General features: G+C 45.1%; 1 protein-coding gene across 11 annotated transcripts in view; it reads left to right on the top strand.

Moving 5' to 3' along the window:
- The first annotated feature begins 793 nt into the window (after positions 1-793).
- The window catches only part of LOC126108737 (putative sodium-dependent multivitamin transporter), a 745960-nt gene continuing 727460 nt past the window's right edge, over positions 794-19293 (top strand). For all 11 annotated transcript variants that reach the window (XM_049914083.1, XM_049914081.1, XM_049914077.1 and 8 more), the window contains exon 1: positions 794-919. In XM_049914083.1, the coding sequence (XP_049770040.1) occupies positions 913-919 (7 nt within the window). In that variant the 5' untranslated portion in view covers positions 794-912. The remainder of the gene's footprint in view (positions 920-19293) is intronic.

Raw genomic sequence — 19293 nt, 5'->3', positions numbered from 1 at the left:
TCATCACGATAAAATGAGAGAAATCAGGGCTCGCGCCGTACGAGAGTGGAACGGTAGTGAGACAGCTTGAAGGTGGTTCATTGAACCCTCTGCCAGGCACTTTATTGTGAATAGCAGAGTAATAGCGTAGAAGCAGATGTAGATGTAGATATAAAGATCAATAAATAACCGCACAGGAAAATGTCTGATGGTTAGAAGTACTGTAAGATATATCCCTCGCTTAGAAATGTCTATTAATAATGTGACTGTACGCGACACAAACTACAGTATTCGTCTGAAACATAGGTATCCTTTTTCCAAAAATGGTCCAAATGGGTCTGAGCACTATGGGACTTAACATCTATGGTCATCAGTCCCCTAGAACTTAGAACTACTTAAACCTAACTAACCTAAGGATATCACACAACACCCAGTCATCACGAGGCAGAGAAAATCCCTGACCCCGCCGGGAATCGAACCCGGGCGCGGGAAGCGAGAACGCTACCGCACGACCACGAGCTGCGTGCTATCCTTTTCCATTAGCTGTTTTGCACAGGAAGTAAAAGTTTCTGTCACTACCCGCTATTTTACTTAACTGTAATAAAGCAAACGGAATAGAAAGAGAAACCTTTATATCCAACAAAAGTATCATTTGGTAGCGTAAGGCACACTCTAGAGGAGACGCGAAGTTCGCGTTCGTTTACGATGAGAAGCCGTCATTCGAATGTCCGCCGCCGTCGGAAGTCGGATAGGCAGTAGTTTACGAGCCGATCGCCACGCGGCGCCACCTGCGCCGCGTTGCCAATCGTTACTAAAATGCCGGGCGTCCGCACGGCGATTTCAGTATCGCGCACGTGGCGCCGCCGGATAAACATTGCCGATTCGTCCGCGGACGCCGTATAATCTGCCACCGGCGACGAATCTGCAGCAGAAATGCCAGGTACGTGCCCTGCATTCAATGATTACCCTACTTCGCAAGGTGGTGTGATATGGACGGTGGTAGTCATGTTCACAACCGCATACGCGCGAGCTATTGCTTTGCGAGTAGCTTTCAACACGTTTAGCGGACACAGAATGCGGCGTGCTGGTGTATATACGTGAAAGTGTTATTTATTTGTGTTGCCCCAATTTTGTGTGCAGGAAGATGCGAGTTAGTACTACATTTTTGCGCTTGCGTTGACTCACGAGTCCTGGCCGTGAACTTTGTAACGTGCTATAAGCAGACGACGCTTTTTCGTAACGCAGCGCTCACGTGGGCAACGTCACGGTTCCTGTGTCACATTTCATAATCGTCGGATGCCGTGTTATCTGCGGCAGTAATTTCGTCACACGCCGTTTTTCTGTATCAGCTGTTCACCATTTTGCATTCGACAGGGAAGCCTGTTGCTCGTATGTTTTTGCGAGTCACGCCAGCACAGTGTTTCGCTGTGACATGAGAATTCAAGTTTATCAACTAAAAAACAATAAAAAAGAAATTGCTTGATGAGGCCGAAAAGTTTCAATGTAGCTCAACCGTCTGTTTAAAGTTTGTCGATTGGACACAGCTTCGATGACTTGCGTGTCCCTAACCTATCCCGCTTATCGTAGCGGCGAAAGGAGACCTACCATTTAACGTGGAATCCGAGCAATGTGCTGTTCTCGACGAATCTTTACGGCATTCAGTGGTGAAGGCTAGATTAAAGGCAGTCAGAAAAATTTTCGCGACCCATCAGTTCTCAGGGATGTGCTTTTCCACCAGACCCGACGGTAACTGGCGAATGTGCTCCGAAAAGCGGTCCTTACGCGGTCAAATTGGGCTGTCTTTCGCATCGAGGGCAATTTCCATGCGCTCATGCATTTTTCCAGTGAAGTAATCTGTTACGGTACAGATTACCAGTGTTGCTATAGCCTGTTTTCTTTTTCAGTCGCTACAACCGGTTTCGAAACGACACGGCTTCCGCACTGAGCGTAAAAATGTTTGCGATTATTTCGGGTTGTTTATCTTCCTCTTTTCTGGGCTTAGATTTTGTGTTGTTGTTGTTGTGGTCTTCAGTCCTGAGACTGGTTTGATGCAGCTCTCCATGCTACTCTATCCTGTGCAAGCTTCTTCATCTCCCAGTACCTACTGCAACCTACATCCTTCTGAATCTGTTTAGTGTATTCATCTCTTGGACTCCCCCTACAATTTTTACCCTCCACGCTGCCCTCCAGTACCAAATTGGTGATCCCTTGATGCCTCAGAACATGTCCTACCAACCGATCCCTTCTTCTGGTCAAGTTGTGCCACAAACTCCTCTTGTCCCCAATTCTATTCAATACCTCCTCATTAGTTATGTGATCTACCCATCTAATCTTCAGCATTCTTCTGTAGCACCACATTTCGAAAGCTTCTATTCTCTTCTTGTCCAATCTATTTACCGTCCATGTTTCACTTCCATACATGTCTACACTCCATACAAATACGTTCGGAAATGACTCCCTGACACTTAAATCTATACTCGATGTTAACAAATTGTGTCTCATTTCCTAATCTAATTCCCTCAGCATCACCCGACTTAATTCGACTACATTCCATTATCCTAGTTTTGCTTTTGTTGATGTTCATCTAATATCCTCCCTTCAAGACACCATCCATTCCGTTCAACTGCTCTTCCAAGTCCTTTGCTGTCTCTGACAGAATTACAATGTCATCGGCGAACCTCAAAGTTTTTATTTCTTCTCCATGGATTTTAATACCTACTCCGAATTTTTCTTTTGTTTCCTTTACTGCTTGCTCTATATACAGATTGAATAACATCGGGGAGAGGCTACAACCCTGTCATACTCCCTTCCCAACCACTGCTTCCCTTTCATGTCCCTCGACTCTTATAACTGCCTTCTGGTTTCTGTACAAATTGTAAATAGCCTTTCGCTCACTGTATTTTACCCTTGCCACCTTTAGAATTTGAAAGAGAGTATTCCAGTCAACATTGTCAAAAGCTTTCTCTAAGTCTACAAATGCTAGAAACGTAGGTTTGCCTTTCCTTAATCTTTCTTCTGAAAAAAATTTGTATCGGTGCTCAGGGCGTCGTTCTGAGACAAAATTAGGCTAAACTACGACGTTTAAAAAAATGTTTCATTGCCCAAAATATTATGGCGTATAGCAATTAGGCTGCATTAGGAATCAAATAAGTTTTTTAATGCTAGAAGTAACATGTTTTCAGGGATTGCTTTGAAGGATTTTATTTACAAAGTGATAACTGAAGTACATAAGCATTTATGATGTAAGGAGAGTAGCACGAAATATTTCTGAAAGTAGAATAATTCTGTGCATTTTCAAGTTTTCGCGGCATAATGAATAATCCCTTAAATTTCGGGCAAGCAGTCGCGCAAATAAAATTTCTTCCACTGATATTTCGGTGTCCACAATGAGGAAATCAAAGAAAAACTGGGAATGAACTCTGTAGATGCAGCAGTCAGGGCGAACAGGCTTAGATGGTGGGGTCATGTTACACGCATGGGAGAAGCAAGGTTACCCAAGAGACTCGTGGGTTCAGCAGTAGAGGGTAGGAGGAGTCGGGGCAGACCGAGGAGAAGGTACCTGGATTCGGTTAAGAATGATTTTGAAGTAATAGGTTTAACATCAGAAGAGGCACCAATGTTAGCACTGTTTAGGGGATCATGGAGGAACTGTATAAGGGGGGCTATGCTCCAGACTGATCGCTGAAAGGCATAATTAGTCTTAAATGATGATGATGATGATGATGATGATGATGATGATGATGATATTTCGGCCGCGACTTGCTGCGGATGGCTGGACGATACGCGGCCGAAATATCAGTGGAAGAAATTTTATTTGCGCGGCTGCTTGCCCGAAATTTAATGGACTTTTCATAATTCTGTTTCTTTCTTTATAGAACTGCAAAGGCCAGTTCATTTTTCTGTGAAACAGAGCTATTGCTCCGCCCAAATGTGGAACACTTGCAACAAGGCAACCCACATGTGAAAGAACTTTTCTGGTTTTTATACATCATGTGATGTGAAAGCAGCCTTGCTCTTTGTTGTTCTGTGGCGTTTCCTCATTGAAACTACATCTTTGTCATCATTCACTCTGTTCTTTTTCGTGAATTCTCTTGTGAATGCGACACTGTAGCTCACGGATCGGCAACTAATATTGGTGGGATTCGGATACTTCAGAAAATTTTTTATCGAGATACCAAAAACTCACCTTCCTTACTAATTTTTAATCGCAAAATATGAAATCCAATAGATACCCATAATTAAGCTTAAAGGTCAATGGGAGAAATTTCATTTGGAGTCTTGCGCAAGTTTTCTACATCTACACTTATACTCCGCAAGCCACCCAACGGTTTGTGGCGGAGGGCACTTTATGTGCCACTGTCATTACCTCCCTTTCCTGTTCCAGTCGCGTATGGTTCGCGGGAAGAACGACTGTCTAAAAGCCTTCGTGCGCGCTCGAATCTCTCTAGTTTTACATTCGTGATCTCCTAGGGAGGTATAAGTAGGGGGAAGCAATATATTCCATACCTCATCCAAAAACGCACGCTCTCGAAACCTGGCGAGCAAGCTACACCGCGATGCAGAGCGCCTCTCTTGCAGAGTCTGCTACTTGAGTTTGTTAAACATCTCCGTAACGCTATCACGCTTACCAAATAACCCTGTGACGAAACGCGCCGCCCTTCTTTGGATCTTCTCTATCTCCTTCATCAACCCGATCTGGTACGGATCCCAACTGGCCTGAATCTGCGAAAGCGGAACCATTGTAGCTTCGCTTTATTGTCCGCCTGTGTGTCAGACTGTTTAAGTACCCTTTTTTCTCAGGAACATAAAGGCGTATGCCCCAGTATATGGTCCCGTGGCAGTGTAAAAATTTTAAGCTTTTAATTCAGTTCAGTCAGAAGATTCGTCCATTTATGTCAAATACTTTGATACTCGGAAGCTCACGCATCAAAAGCCGTGGGGCACTTCCAGTTGACCTAGTCATGAAATTTGGTAAGAAGCAAGATTTCACAGTTAAAGGAAACAATGTGAAATTTGTTATTTTGTAATTATACAGTTCGAAAAAATATTTGTCATTTTTCATCCCTGTATTATGACCCCCTTTTTCTCTTGAGGAGACTGGCGTTTCAAGTTTTTAATTTCTCACATAATAAAGTCTACGACCCCTTGGCGGTGTAATAAATGTAATCTAAGTCAATGCAATTAAAAGATCCGGCTATTTACGTTACATATTTTGATTGTCGCAAACTCACTCACCAAAATCTGTAGGGCACTACCGTTGACGTAGAACAATGAAATTTGGCGAGAAGCAAGGTTTTCACAGAGCAAGTAAAAAGAAAAAATCCGAAAATTGTTACTTTAAGTATCACACGAAAAAAATATTTGTCATTTCTTACCCGTGAAACTTGAAAACAATCGGTAATTCTCCTTTCAGTCAGACTGGGAAGCAACGGTAAATGTCAAAAATCAGTCAAGGAATTGGTCATATGACGCGTCCCGGAATCGATCCATCGTCAGATATCCAGGAGTGATTGCTGCATGTCGATATGACGTTTCAAGTTGTATGTGAAACCAACAAACGCAAACTAGTTTTCGTGTGATATAACAACTCGTTTCCGCATTTTTTCCCCTAATGGTGGCACTGCGAAACTTTCCTTTTTGCAAATTTCATGATTCTAGGCCAACATGAAGTATCGTGTACGTTTTGATGTGTGTATTTGCGAGTACACGACTGGCCATTAAAATTGCAACACCACGAAGATGACGTGCTACAGACGCGAAATTTAACCGACAGGAAGAAGATGCTGTGATATACAAATAATTTAGCTTTTCAGAGCATTCACACTAGGTTGGTGCTGGTGGCGACACCTACAACGTGCTGACATTAGGAAAGTTTCCAACAGATTTCTCATACACAAACGGCAGTTGACCGGCGTTGCCTGGTGAAACGTTGTTGTGATGCCTCGTGTAAGGAGAAGAAATGCGTACTATCACGTTTCCGACTTGGATTGTAGCCTATCGTGATTGCGGTTTACCGTATCGCGACATTGCTGCTCGCGTTGGTCGATATACAATGACTGTTAGCACAATATGGAATCGGTGGGTTCAGGAGGGTAATACGGAACGCCGTGCTGGATCCCAACGGCCTCGTATCACTAGCAGTCGAGATGACAGGCATCTTATCCGCATGGCTGTAACGGATCGTGCAGCCACGTCTCGATCCCCGAGTCAACAGATAGAGACGTCTGCAAGACAACAACCATCTGCACGAAAAGTTCGACGACGTTTGCAGCAGCACGGAGTATCAGTTCGGAGACCACGGCTGCGGTTACCTTTGACGCTCCATCACAGACAGGAGCGCCTGCGATGGTGTACTCAACATGGTGCATGAATGGCAAAACGTCATTTTTTCGGATGAATCCAGGTCCTGTTCACAGCATCATGATGGTCGCATCCGTGTTTGGCGACATCGCGGTGAACGCACATTGGAAGCGTGTATTCGTCATCGCCATACGGTCGTATCACCCGGCGCGACGGTATGGGGTGCCATTGGTTACATGTCTCGGTCACCTCTTGTTCGCATTGTCGATACTTTGAACAGTGGACGTTACATTTCAGATGTGTTACGACCCGTGGCTCTAACCTTCATTCGCCGGCCGGAGTGGCCGTGCGGTTCTAGGCGCTACAGTCTGGAACCGCGCGACCGCTGCGGTCGCAGATTCGAATCCTGCATCGGGCATGGATGTGTGTGATGCCCTTGGGTTAGTTAAGTTTAGGTAGTTCTAAGTTCTAGGGGACTGATGACCACGGCAGTAAAGTTCCGGAGTGCTCAGAGCCATTTGAACCATCTACCCTTCATTCGATCCCTGCGAAACCCTACATTTCAGCAGGATAATGCACGACCGCATGTCGTAGGTCCTGTACGGGCCTTTCTGGATACAGAAAATGTTCGACTGCTGCCCTGGCCAGCACGTTCTCCAGATCTCTCACCAATTAAGAACGTCTGGTCAATGGTGGCCGAGCAACTGGCTCGTCACAATACGCCAGTCACTACTCTTGATGAACTGCGGTATCGTGTTGAAGCTGCATGGGCAGCAGTACCTGTATGCGCCATCCAAGCTCTGTTTGACTCAATGCCCAGGCGTATCGAGGCCGTTATTGCGGCCAAAGGTGGTTGTTCTGGGTACTGATTTCTCAGGGTCTATGCAACAGTAGTGTATTGGCTAGTAGTGTATTAAAATGTGAGGCAGAAATGGCAGCATCATTTGATTTAATTGACGTAGAAGCTTCAATTTTTCTCCACCGCCGAAGGACCATAAAAGTCATACGTCTGCCCGTTTCTGAAAAAGTGTTTAAAACAGTCGGACAGATAGTGATGCTCTGAGGGGTCATTTATTACAGGTTGAGCCACATAACCCTAAAAATACGTTGGATGTAGTATGTTTGCTACATAAGGACTGGGGAGGTTAAGAGATGAATGACAAGTTATGGGAACGCAGATTGTAGAATTTGTTTCTCCAGAGGTATAAATTGTTCAACTTACCCGGACACAGACGGGTGCTGTTAAAGACGACTGCCTCGCGTTTTGTTCAGGAGTAACCCGCCTGCATTCGCGTAAGTTGTTTGAGCATTCTATACGCCTGGAGGAACGCAAGTTCGACGTCTACGTTATATTTAGCTTATTCATTCGTCTCTTAATTTCCTCAGTCCTTAGGTAGCAAATATGCTACATCCAATGTATTTTTAGAGTTTCGTGGCTGTCTGTAAGCATCGAATCCTCACAGCATCGCTTTTCTCAGTAACGGGTAGCTGTATCACGTTCAAATCAATCACGTACTGAATACGGTGGTCCCTATTGAAGCTTGGAAGTCAACCTTGACAACTCCTACTATACAACAAGATGAAATCTTGAATAGGAATAAATCTATAGTATATGCATTTCGTGCCATTTAAGAGAATGGGGTAAATAATATATATATATATATATAATCTTGTTTCATATGTGCATTTCTTGTGCACTTGACACGTTCCACATCATAACGGCTACCGTACCTGCGATTGATAAATGGAACACGCAACTAACTAATGCAATCAAAAGATACGGGCATTTCTCACATATTTTAGTGCTCGAAAACTCACTCATCAAATGTAATAAAAATGGTTGTAAAAGTGCTTGTTGGTCGCTGAAAAAAATCTCGTAGCTGTTGTTGCAGATTCCAACATTCAAAACATGTTTCAGGGCCAGCAATTGAAATTTGGGATTGCAAACTCTTCCCATAATACAAATGGAAGTATACGCAATTGCAAGGTTCACAAACTCAGAGAGCTAAATTTGTAGTTCTATCAAGCGAAAAAACTAGCTTCGAATGGTTTTCATATAAAACTGGGAACGCTATAGCAATGTGGAGTAATCTCTCCTGGTTACCTGACGGTGGATCAGCTCCGAAACGCGTCATATGACGGAACCGTCAGCCAGTCAGCCTGTATGCAGAAATGCTGGTTATTACAATAATGGTCGGCTGCATCCTGCGTAACTTCATTTATACACTCCTGGAAATTCAAATAAGAACACCGTGAATTCATTGTCCCAGGAAGGGGAAACTTTATTGACACATTCCTGGGGTCAGATACATCACATGATCACACTGACAGAACCACAGGCACATAGACACAGGCAACAGAGCATGCACAATGTCGGCACTAGTACAGTGTATATCCACCTTTCGCAGCAATGCAGGCTGCTATTCTCCCACGGAGACGATCGTAGAGATGCTGGATGTAGTCCTGTGGAACGGCTTGCCATGCCATTTCCACCTGGCGCCTCAGTTGGACCAGCGTTCGTGCTGGACGTGCAGACCGCGTGACACGACGCTTCATCCAGTCCCAAACATGCTCAATGGGGGACAGATCCGGAGATCTTGCTGGCCAGGGTAGTTGACTTACACCTTCTAGAGCACGTTGGGTGGCACGGGATACATGCGGACGTGCATTGTCCTCTTTGAACAGCAAGTTCCCTTGCCGGTCTAGGAATGGTAGAACGATGGGTTCGATGACGGTTTGGATGTACCGTGCACTATTCAGTGTCCCCTCGACGATCACCAGTGGTGTACGGCCAGTGTAGGAGATCGCTCCCCACACCATGATGCCGGGTGTTGGCCCTGTGTGCCTCGGTCGTATGCAGTCCTGATTGTGGCGCTCACCTGCACGGCGCCAAACACGCATACGACCATCATTGGCACCGAGGCAGAAGCGACTCTCATCGCTGAAGACGACACGTCTCCATTCGTCCCTCCATTCACGCCTGTCGCGACACCACTGGAGGCGGGCTGCACGATGTTGGGGCGTGAGCGGAAGACGGCCTAACGGTGTGCGGGACCGTAGCCCGGCTTCATGGAGACGGTTGCGAATGGTCCTCGCCGATACCCCAGGAGCAACAGTGTCCCTAATTTGCTGGGAAGTGGCGGTGCGGTCCCCTACGGCACTGCGTAGGATCCTACGGTCTTGGCGTGCATCCGTGCGTCGCTGCGGTCCGGTCCCAGGTCGACGGGCACGTGCACCTTCCGCCGACCACTGGCGACAACATCGATGTACTGTGGAGACCTCACGCCCCACGTGTTGAGCAATTCGGCGGTACGTCCACCCGGCCTCCCGCATGCCCACTATACGCCCTCGCTCAAAGTCCGTCAACTGCACATACGGTTCACGTCCACGCTGTCGTGGCATGCTACCAGTGTTAAAGACTGCGATGGAGCTCCGTATGCCACGGCAAACTGGCTGACACTGACGGCGGCGGTGCACAAATGCTGCGCAGCTAGCGCCATTCGACGGCCAACACCGCGGTTCCTGGTGTGTCCGCTGTGCCGTGCGTGTGATCATTGCTTGTACAGCCCTCTCGCAGTGTCCGGAGCAAGTATGGTGGGTCTGACACACCGGTGTCAATGTGTTCTTTTTTCCATTTCCAGGAGTGTATTATTGCAATTGAAACATGGAAAATCTTGCTACCCCCTGGAACGGATGTGTTGCCAGTATCAATGTTGATAGACTAAACTCCGTCCGAACAGGCCTTGGAAGGCCCAACGGACCGACCGGCCGCCGTGTCTCCCTCACCCGCAGGCGTCACTGGATGGGGATATGGAGCGGCATGTGGTCAGCACACCGCTCTCCCGGTCGTATGTCAGTTCAGGAGACCGGAGCCGCTACTTCTCAGTCAAGTAGCTCCTCAGTTTGCCTCAGAAGGGCTGAGTGCGTACCGCTTGCCAACAGCGCTCGGCAGACCGGATGGTCACCCATCCAAGTGCTAGCCCAGACCGACAGCGCTTAACTTTGGCGATCTGACGGGAACCGACGTTGCCACTGCGGCAAGGCCGTGGCAATAATGTTGATGATAGGCAAAAATAATAGAAATTCACAGGACGGATGAACTCTCTCCATACATAATTAGCTTCGCGTCCGCTATTTCGCTCGCATAAACTGCGTGGGTTGCACAGATACTTTTTTCTTTAATCGAATTTTTATGTTCACAAATTGCAACATGTTCTAAAATTTTCACGCTACTTAAGGGGCTCCGGAAAGGCTCAAAATCATGAAAAGTTCAATTTTTACTTTTTTGCGTTTTCTGAATCTGCAGACTATTACCTTTTAATAGATATATAATTTATTCAGTTCCGAATACTACAACTATTTTTAAATTTTTTTTGAAATGTGTTCTATATTGGCGTGACCCACTGTGGCGCTGTTAAACTGCTGTCAAATGGTGTTATTATTAACGTCCGTGTTCATCAGGTACATTTTAGTGATGTGAGATAAAGTATGTGTTGTGGCTAACCTGTGATGGTTCAATATATATCGCTGGTGTGATTGTCGATTGTTTCATGTTTATTTACTCTGTCGTTATCTCGAAAATATTCGTAATTAATTCTGTTCCTTGAGTCTCTGTTTTGTTGAAGTATAATAATGAGTAAAAATTAAGTTGCTGTTGCGACTTTCAATGATGGCAACATTGTAAGGTGCAAGGTATTTAGAAATATGGGAATGAAGATAGGTTCTAACATGGTACGAGCGATGCTTGCTTTAGACAAGGAACGCCTTCGGGCTGCAGACAGGGCTGCAAAGAGTCTAGAAATACAAGCAAGAGTAAACAGGAGGAGGAACAAGAGGAAGCTGGAGGAGGAGTTTGCAGAGGATGAAGATAATCCATCCTATGGACCTGGAATGCACTAAAAAGTTAATCCAATCTTTGTCGCTCGATTCCCAAAACTTTTATTTTCTCATACTAATTACACGTTTTCTATGGATCTTCCAAACATATTTGTTTCAAACTTCAGTAAATGTTACACAGTACCTTCTGCATAATTTAACACAGCCTTTTTCCAAAAAACTGTATACTTTTGAATATATAAATAAAAAATTGCAAAAAATGTTGTGAATTTTCATTACAATTGAAAAAAAATCATCTTTAATAACTGAACTAAAATTTTGTAAAATCCCTCAGTTAAGTTGTACCCCATATTCCAATAAATAATCTGTAAAAAGTTCAACTTCCTACCTCAAATACTTTGTGAGGAAAGATGTAATTTATAAGCGTTATTTTAACATTGCAAGTATAGGACGTTCCGGAGCCCCTTAAGGACAGAGAAGCATGGTCTTTATCCGAATGTACCTCTGACCAAAACACAACTCTGGTTTTATCATTAGTCATGCCTTCTTCCGTTCTTGTGGTGCTATTTAATCACTTGACAGATGCTTCATTTCTAGCCGAGAAGTGAAAACCAATTCTCGTAGTTGCAGCTTCAAACATTTTTTAGTGTAACGAAATATTTTCTACAAATTTGCATGTCACCCCCCTAAGGGGCTGAATTTCCAAAATCGGCAAAACATGCATTTTTTTGTATTTCTAACAGAGGAGGCAATTAAAAACTTTCATAGATTTTAGCTTTGAAAATGCTTTAGTAGTTTCTTGAACGAAACATTTGGCCATTATTTTGCCCGCTTAATGGTTGAATTTCCAAAAATGCAGACACACGTATTTTTTCATTTCCGACTGAGAGATCAAATATCAGTTTTCGTAGTTCTAGCTTCAAAACTGCCTTAACAGCGCCATATTTTCAAAAAACCTTTCATCCCGTATTTCACGCCCTTTAAGATTGGAACTTTGAAAAAATCTTTCTTGAACGATACCTGGGGGTACTATGGAAGAGGCAGGGCGATGCTGGATCAGAGCCAGTCTGGGCCAATTACACACGTTGAGGAGCTAAATTTCCGAAAACAGTGGAATACGTATTTCTTCATTCTTAACCGAGAAGCCAAACACCAGATTTGGAAGATTCAGCTTTAAAAATCTCTTCATAGTTAAATATTTTCAAAAAATCTTTCATCCTTTGTTTCACCCTCTTAGGTGTGGAATTTCGAAACATCGCTTCAAAATCAACACACTCTGCAAATTTATTTCGACATTCAGTAAGTGTTCGGAAGTGAATAAATTCTTGACTCGCAACGCCTATTTCAGAGGTATCCAGCATGCACGGAAAGAAGATACACTTTGTATCATATCACATCACATTAATTTCCCATTTCCTTGTAGCTCTGCGCTGAGCGCATGTAAATGTTTCAAAATGTTCAAATGGTCCTAAGCACTATGGGGACTTAACATCAGAGGTCATCAGTCCCTTAGGCTTAGAACTACTTAAACCTAACTAACCTAAGGACATCACACACATCCTTGCCCGAGGCAGGATTCGAACCTGCGGCCGTAGCAGCAGCGCGGTTCCGGACTGAAGCGCCTAGAACAGCTCGGCCACAGCGGCCGGCTTTTGGAATGTCTTTGAGGAAAGCCAGAATTAGCACATAGCGTTCGTGTGCTAGGAACTCCAGATGCTTCCTTGCTTCTTGATAGCAAAGTAGTGTGAGGAGGAGGTAACTTCTTTTACACTGAAGAGCCAAAGAAACTGGTACACCTGCTTAATATCGTGTGGGGCCCCAGCGAACACGCAGAAGTGCCGCAACACGACGTGGCACACAAGACTAGACTAATGTCTGAAGTAGTGCTGGAGGGAACTGACACCATCAATTCTGCAGGGCTGTCCATAAATCCGTAAGAGTACGGGGGGTGGAGATCTCTACTGAACAGCACGTTGTGAGGCATCCCAGATGTGCCCAATAATGTTCACGTCTGGTGAGCCTTTTTTTTTTTTTTTTTTTTTTTTTTTTTTTTTTTTTTTTTTTTTTTTTAAGGGAAGGAGACCAGACAGCTAGGACATCGGTCTCATCGGACTAGAGAAGGACGGGGAAGGAAGTCGGCCGTGCCGTTTCAAAGGAACTATCCCGGCATTTGCCTCGAGAGATTTAGGGAAATCACGGAAAACATAAACCAGGTTGGCCGGACGCGGGATTGAACCGTCGTCCTCCCGAATGAGAGTCCAGTGTGCTAGCCACTGTGCCACCTCGCTCGGTCTGAGTTTGGTGGCTAGCGGAAGTGTTCAAACGCGGAAGAGTGTTCCCAGAGCCTCTCTGTAGCAATTCTGGACGTGTGGGGTGTCGCATTGTCGTGCTGGAATTGCCCAAGTCCGTCGGAACGCACAATGGACGTTAATGGATGCAGGCGATCAGACAGGTTGCTTACGTACGTGTCACGTGTCAGTCGTCTCTAGACGTCCGTATCACTCCAACTGCACACACCCCACCCCATTACAGAGCCTCCACCACCTTCAACAGTCCCCTGCTGACACGCAGGGACCGTGGATTCGTGAGACTGTCTCCATACCCGTACACGTCCATCTGCTCGATACAATTTGAACCGAGACTCGTCCGACCGGGCAACATGTTTCCAGTCTTTAACAGTCCAATGTCGGTGTTGACGGACTCGGGGAGGCGTAAAGCTTTGTATCGTGAAGTCATCAAGGGTACACGAGTGGGCCTTCGGCTTCGAAAGCCCTTATCGATGATGTTCCGTTGAATGGTTCGCATGCTGACACTTGTTGATGGCCCAGTATTGAAATCTGCAGCAATTGGCAGATTCTGTCACGTTGAACGATTCTCTTCAGTCGTCGTCGGTCCCGTTGTTGCAGGATGTTTTTCCGGCCGCAGCGATGTCGGATATTTGACGTTTTACCGGATTCCTGAAATTCACGGTACACTAGACATAGGGGAAAATCCCCACTTCATCGCTACCTCGGAGATGATGCGTCCCATCGCTCATGCGCCGACTATGACACCACGTTCAAACTCACTTAAATCTTGATAACCCCCCATTGTACCAGCAATAACCGATCTAAGGACTGCGCCAGACACGTGTTGCATTACATAGGCGATGCCGACCGCAGCGGCATATTCTGCCTGTTTACGTATCTCTGTGTTTGAAAATGCATCGCTATACCAGTTTCTTCAGCGTTTCAGTGTAGATTTAGATGATTCGTTAACTAAATTTACTTCGTAACACGCAAAGCGCAGCACAGTTGGTATATTATGGAAGTGAGTTTTTGTACTGAAGTGCATTTAATGAAGTAAATAATTTTTGAATAATTTTGAATTAAATTTACAAGAGGAGACCCTTTTTTTTCTGGACGACTACCACTCGCACAATGCATGAACCGGCCTGATATGATGTGATTCAAAGTGACTGTAAAAAAGCTTTCGTCACAAGTTTTGGAGATTATATTTTTCCCATTTGTAGAGCAAAAATACTTCCATGTTGGCCATTTCCAGACTTCATCTTCCGTACTGTCCAGATCTGGCCCCTGCGACTTGTTTTTGTTTCCAAAGTTGCAAACACCTTAGAAAGGACAAAGATTTGCAACGACAGACGAGATGTAAGAAAATTCGCAGACGGCACTACGCGTGATCCAGAAAGAGGGGTACCAAGAAAGGTGTTGGGAGCGGTGTATCAATTGTGGAGTAGGGTATAAGGTGCGTTCCATAAGTAATGCGACAAATTCATAAAAAATCATTTATTGAATATATTACTGCAAATAATAAAAAAAAATTCAAAATAGCACCCTCTTGCGTTGATACACTTGTGGACGCGGTGTTTCCATGCCTGGAAGGCATCCTGGAATGCCCTTTTCCAGCATGGCCTTTAGCGCTGATGTAACATGCGCCTGGATGCTTTCAGTCATGTCCCAATGTTTTCCTTTCACGACTCCTTTTAACCGAGGAAACAAAAAGGTCAGCGGGAGCCAGGTCGGGACTGTAGGGAGGCTGGGGAAAGAGTGGGGTCTCAGTCCTGGCCAGGAAGTCGTTGACAATTAAGGCGCTGTGACCAGAATGTGATTTTCACTGTGCAGCGGAGTGTGCGCCGATATGAAACTTCCTGGCAGATTAAAACTGTGTGCCGGACCGAGACTTGAACTCGGGACCTCTGCCTTCCGCAGGCAGAAGTGAAGCTGTGAGGACGGGGCGTGAGTCGTGCTTGGGTAGCTCAGTTGGTAGAGCACTTGACTACAAAAGGCAAAGGTCCGAAGTTCGAGTCTCGGTCCAGCACACAGTTTTAATCTACCAGGAAGTTTCAAGGCACTTTGACTCGGCGCATTGTCGTGGTGAACTTTCCACATGTCCTTGGTCGCTTCGGCAGTGCGAGACTCTCCTTTTCTGAATTGTGAGCACTTCCAAGTAGAAAGCTGACTTTACTGTGGTCCTGGCAGGTACGAATTCGTGGTGGACAATGCCTCTGACGTGAAAGAAGACGATGAGGACGGTTTTGATGCTGGACTTGCTCGTGCGTGCCTTTTAGGGACGGTGCGACGACGGCGTGTGCCACTCTGAACTCTGCCGCTTTGTCTCAGGGTCGTACTCAAAAATCCACGACTCATCACCAGTAATACCTGAGCTTAAAAAATGAGGATCATTCTTACACATTTCGAACATTTCTCGGCACCGAAGCACTCGCATGTATTTGTGTTCATCGGTCAACACTTCTGGGAAGAACTTGGCACCCACCTTTCTCATGTTCAGATCTTCGGTCACAATGCGGAAAACGGTTGTTTTTGACATGTTTAGAGTTTGTGCTATCAATTGAAGGCTCAGCCGTCTGTCAAGAGTTCAATCGCGCACACGCGTCACATTTTCGTCGACTCGTGCGGTTGACAGTCGTCCACTGTGAAGTTCATTGGTGATCTCCTCCCGGGCCTTCATGAACGACTTGTGCCATCGGAAAACTTGTGATTCGGACAAGCAATCAGTCCCAAAGGTATGCTGAAGTAAAGGAAACGTTTCGGTGGCGGACTTCGCCAAGTTTCTACATCTACATCTACATCCATACGCCGCAAGCCAACTGACGGTGTGTGGCGGAGACTACCTTGAGTACCTCTATCGGTTCTCCCTTCTATTCCAGTCTCGTATTGTTTGTGGAAAGGAGGGTTGTCGGTATGCCTCTGTGTGTGCTCTAATCTCTCTGATTTTATCCTCACGGTCTCTTCGCGAGATACACGTAGGAGGGAGCAATATACTGCTGGACTTTTCGGTGAAGGTATGTTCTCGAAACTTTAACAAAAGCCCGTACCGAGCTACTGAGCGTCTCTCTTGCAGAGTAACTTCCTGGCAGATTAAAACTGTGTGCCGGACCGAGACTCGAACTCGGGACCTTTGCCTTTCGCGGGCAAGTGCTCTACCAACAGTTTTGCAAGGTTCGCAGGAGAGCTTCTGTGAAGTTTGGAAGGTAGGAGACGAGGTACTGGCTGAATTAAAGCTGTGTGAACGGGGCGTGAGTCGTGCTTGGGTAGCTCAGTTGGTAGAGCACTTGCCCGCGAAAGGCAAAGGTCCCGAGTTCGAGTCTCGGTCCGGCACAGCGTTTTAATCTACCAGGAAATTTCACCTTTATAAATCGCCTCACACGTTTCTGGAATTATTTTGGTTAATGTGCAACGTGATATTTCAGTGCTGTATTGTAAACTAGTGTAGCTCTCCTGTATTAAGAAATCGTAGCATTTCTCACGAGAGTATTCTGTTTTGTGATATGAAAAGCCATTTTAATTAGCAAATACTGACATATTCTCAACCATTCCTAAGTAATTTACGTATATCTAAGACTCGACATCTTACGCTTGCAGCTCTCGTAACAAATTTTGGTGAAAGCTTTTATTATCTCGATGTAGTACCTATGGGTTCATCAAAGTATGTTTTCTTCTTTTCCGCCGCTTTTCTTCGAAAAACGCACGCAATGCAATTGTGCTACTAGCAACTGCAGCGTATAAGTTGTTATCCGCCATCTTGAAATTTGACGAAAAATATGACGACTGTGGAATAGCACTTTTAAGCGCCACGTCAGATATCTTTGTCAAAGATATTTGACGGATATTTCATCATATTTCTTTGTGACAATGATGGTTTAATACCGGTCTAACTTTCGAAGCGACTAATGTTTTATGGCGACATCCATCTCGCTTCATAAGCTGCAACATTGTCGTGAATAAAACAGTGACCCGCATATACAATAAGTTTCTTTTAATTTACGTCTATGGTCACAAACTTTTTGTTAAGATTACCGGTTTCGGTCTATAATGACCTTCATCAGATCTGCTTTATAAAAACAAAGTCGTAATGTACTGCAGCAATAGTGGCATCGTCAAATGTTAAATGCAAAATCAGCACCAGCATCGTAAAAAAAAAAAAAAAAAAAAAAAAAAAAAAAAAAAAAAAAAAATGGTTCAAATGGCTCTGAGCACTATGGGACTTAATATCTGAGGTCATCAGTCCCCTAGAACTTAGAAGTACTTAAACCTAACTAACCTAAGGACATCACACACGTCCATGCCCGAGGCAGGATTCGAACCTGCGACCGCACCAGCATCGTCAAATATATATAAATACTGCGTTAGATAGAGCAGCAATTAGTCGTGGGATTAAGTTGCTTTAATATGGCATTTATAGTCACAACCCAGATCAGATTTCGACTTGTGTCAGGTCATTATCAATGCTAAGACAAATACAAGAGTATATATTACAAAGTGATTTACAAAAGTTATAAGTCCATCACATCGTTGTCTTTTAATGTCAACATTACATACCAGTGCGGAATTGCAGCAGTTGTTCGTGCTCAAGTGAATGCTTACACAGTTCAACCATTACTGTCGTAAAATTATATGTTGGTTTCACAGTACACATCGGTCTTGCGTATGGCGCCCTCTATGAGGTGCGCCTGAAGTTTACAGTGTTGGCAACATTTTTTGTAATATTTATGTTGTATAGTACAGGGTGTTTCAAAAATGACCGGTATATTTGAAACGGCAATAAAAACTAAACGAGCAGCGATAGAAATACACCGTTTGTTGCAATATGTTTGGGACAACAGTACATTTTCAGGCAGACAAACTTTCGAAATTACAGTAGTTACAATTTTCAACAACAGATGGCGCTGCGGTCTGGGAAACTCTATAGTACGATATTTTCCACATATCCACCATGCGTAGCAATAATATGGCGTAGTCTCTGAATGAAATTACCCGAAACCTTTGACAACGTGTCTGGCGGAATGGCTTCACATGCAGATGAGATGTACTGCTTCAGCTGTTCAATTGTTTCTGGATTCTGGCGGTACACCTGGTCTTTCAAGTGTCCCCACAGAAAGAAGTCACAGGGGTTCATGTCTGGCGAATAGGCAGGCCAATCCACGCCGCCTCCTGTATGTTTCGGATAGCCCAAAGCAATCACACGATCATCGAAATATTCATTCAGGAAATTAAAGACGTCGGCCGTGCGATGTGGCCGGGCACCATCTTGCATAAACCACGAGGTGTTCGCAATGTCGTCTAAGGCAGTTTGTACCGCCACAAATTCACGAAGAATGTCCAGATAGCGTGATGCAGTAATCGTTTCGGATCTGAAAAATGGGCCAATGATTCCTTTGGAAGAAATGGCGGCCCAGACCAGTACTTTTTGAGGATGCAGGGACGATGGGACTGCAACATGGGGCTTTTCGGTTCCCCATATGCGTCAGTTCTGTTTATTGACGAAGCAGTCCAGGTAAAAATAAGCTTCGTCAGTAAACCAAATGCTGCCCACATGCATATCGCCATCATCAATCCTGTGCACTATATCGTTAGCGAATGTCTCTCGTGCAGCAATGGTAGCGGCGCTGAGGGGTTGCCGCGTTTGAATTTTGTACGGATAGAGGTGTAAACTCTGGCGCACGAGACGATACGTGGACGTTGGCGTCATTTGGACCGCAGCTGCAACACGGCGAAAGGAAACCCCAGGCCGCTGTCGGATCACCTGCTGCACTAGCTGCGCGTTGCCCTCTATGGTTGCCGTACGCGGTCATCCTACCTTTCCGGCACGTTCATCCGTCACGTTCCCAGTCCGTTGAAATTTTTCAAACAGATCCTTTATTGTATCGCTTTTCGGTCC

The sequence above is a fragment of the Schistocerca cancellata genome, chromosome 11, assembly GCF_023864275.1.
Source record: "Schistocerca cancellata isolate TAMUIC-IGC-003103 chromosome 11, iqSchCanc2.1, whole genome shotgun sequence".
Taxonomy (NCBI): Eukaryota; Metazoa; Arthropoda; class Insecta; order Orthoptera; family Acrididae; genus Schistocerca; species Schistocerca cancellata.
The sequence above is the reverse complement of the archived record's forward strand: the minus strand, read 5'-3'. Positions and strand labels throughout refer to the sequence as shown.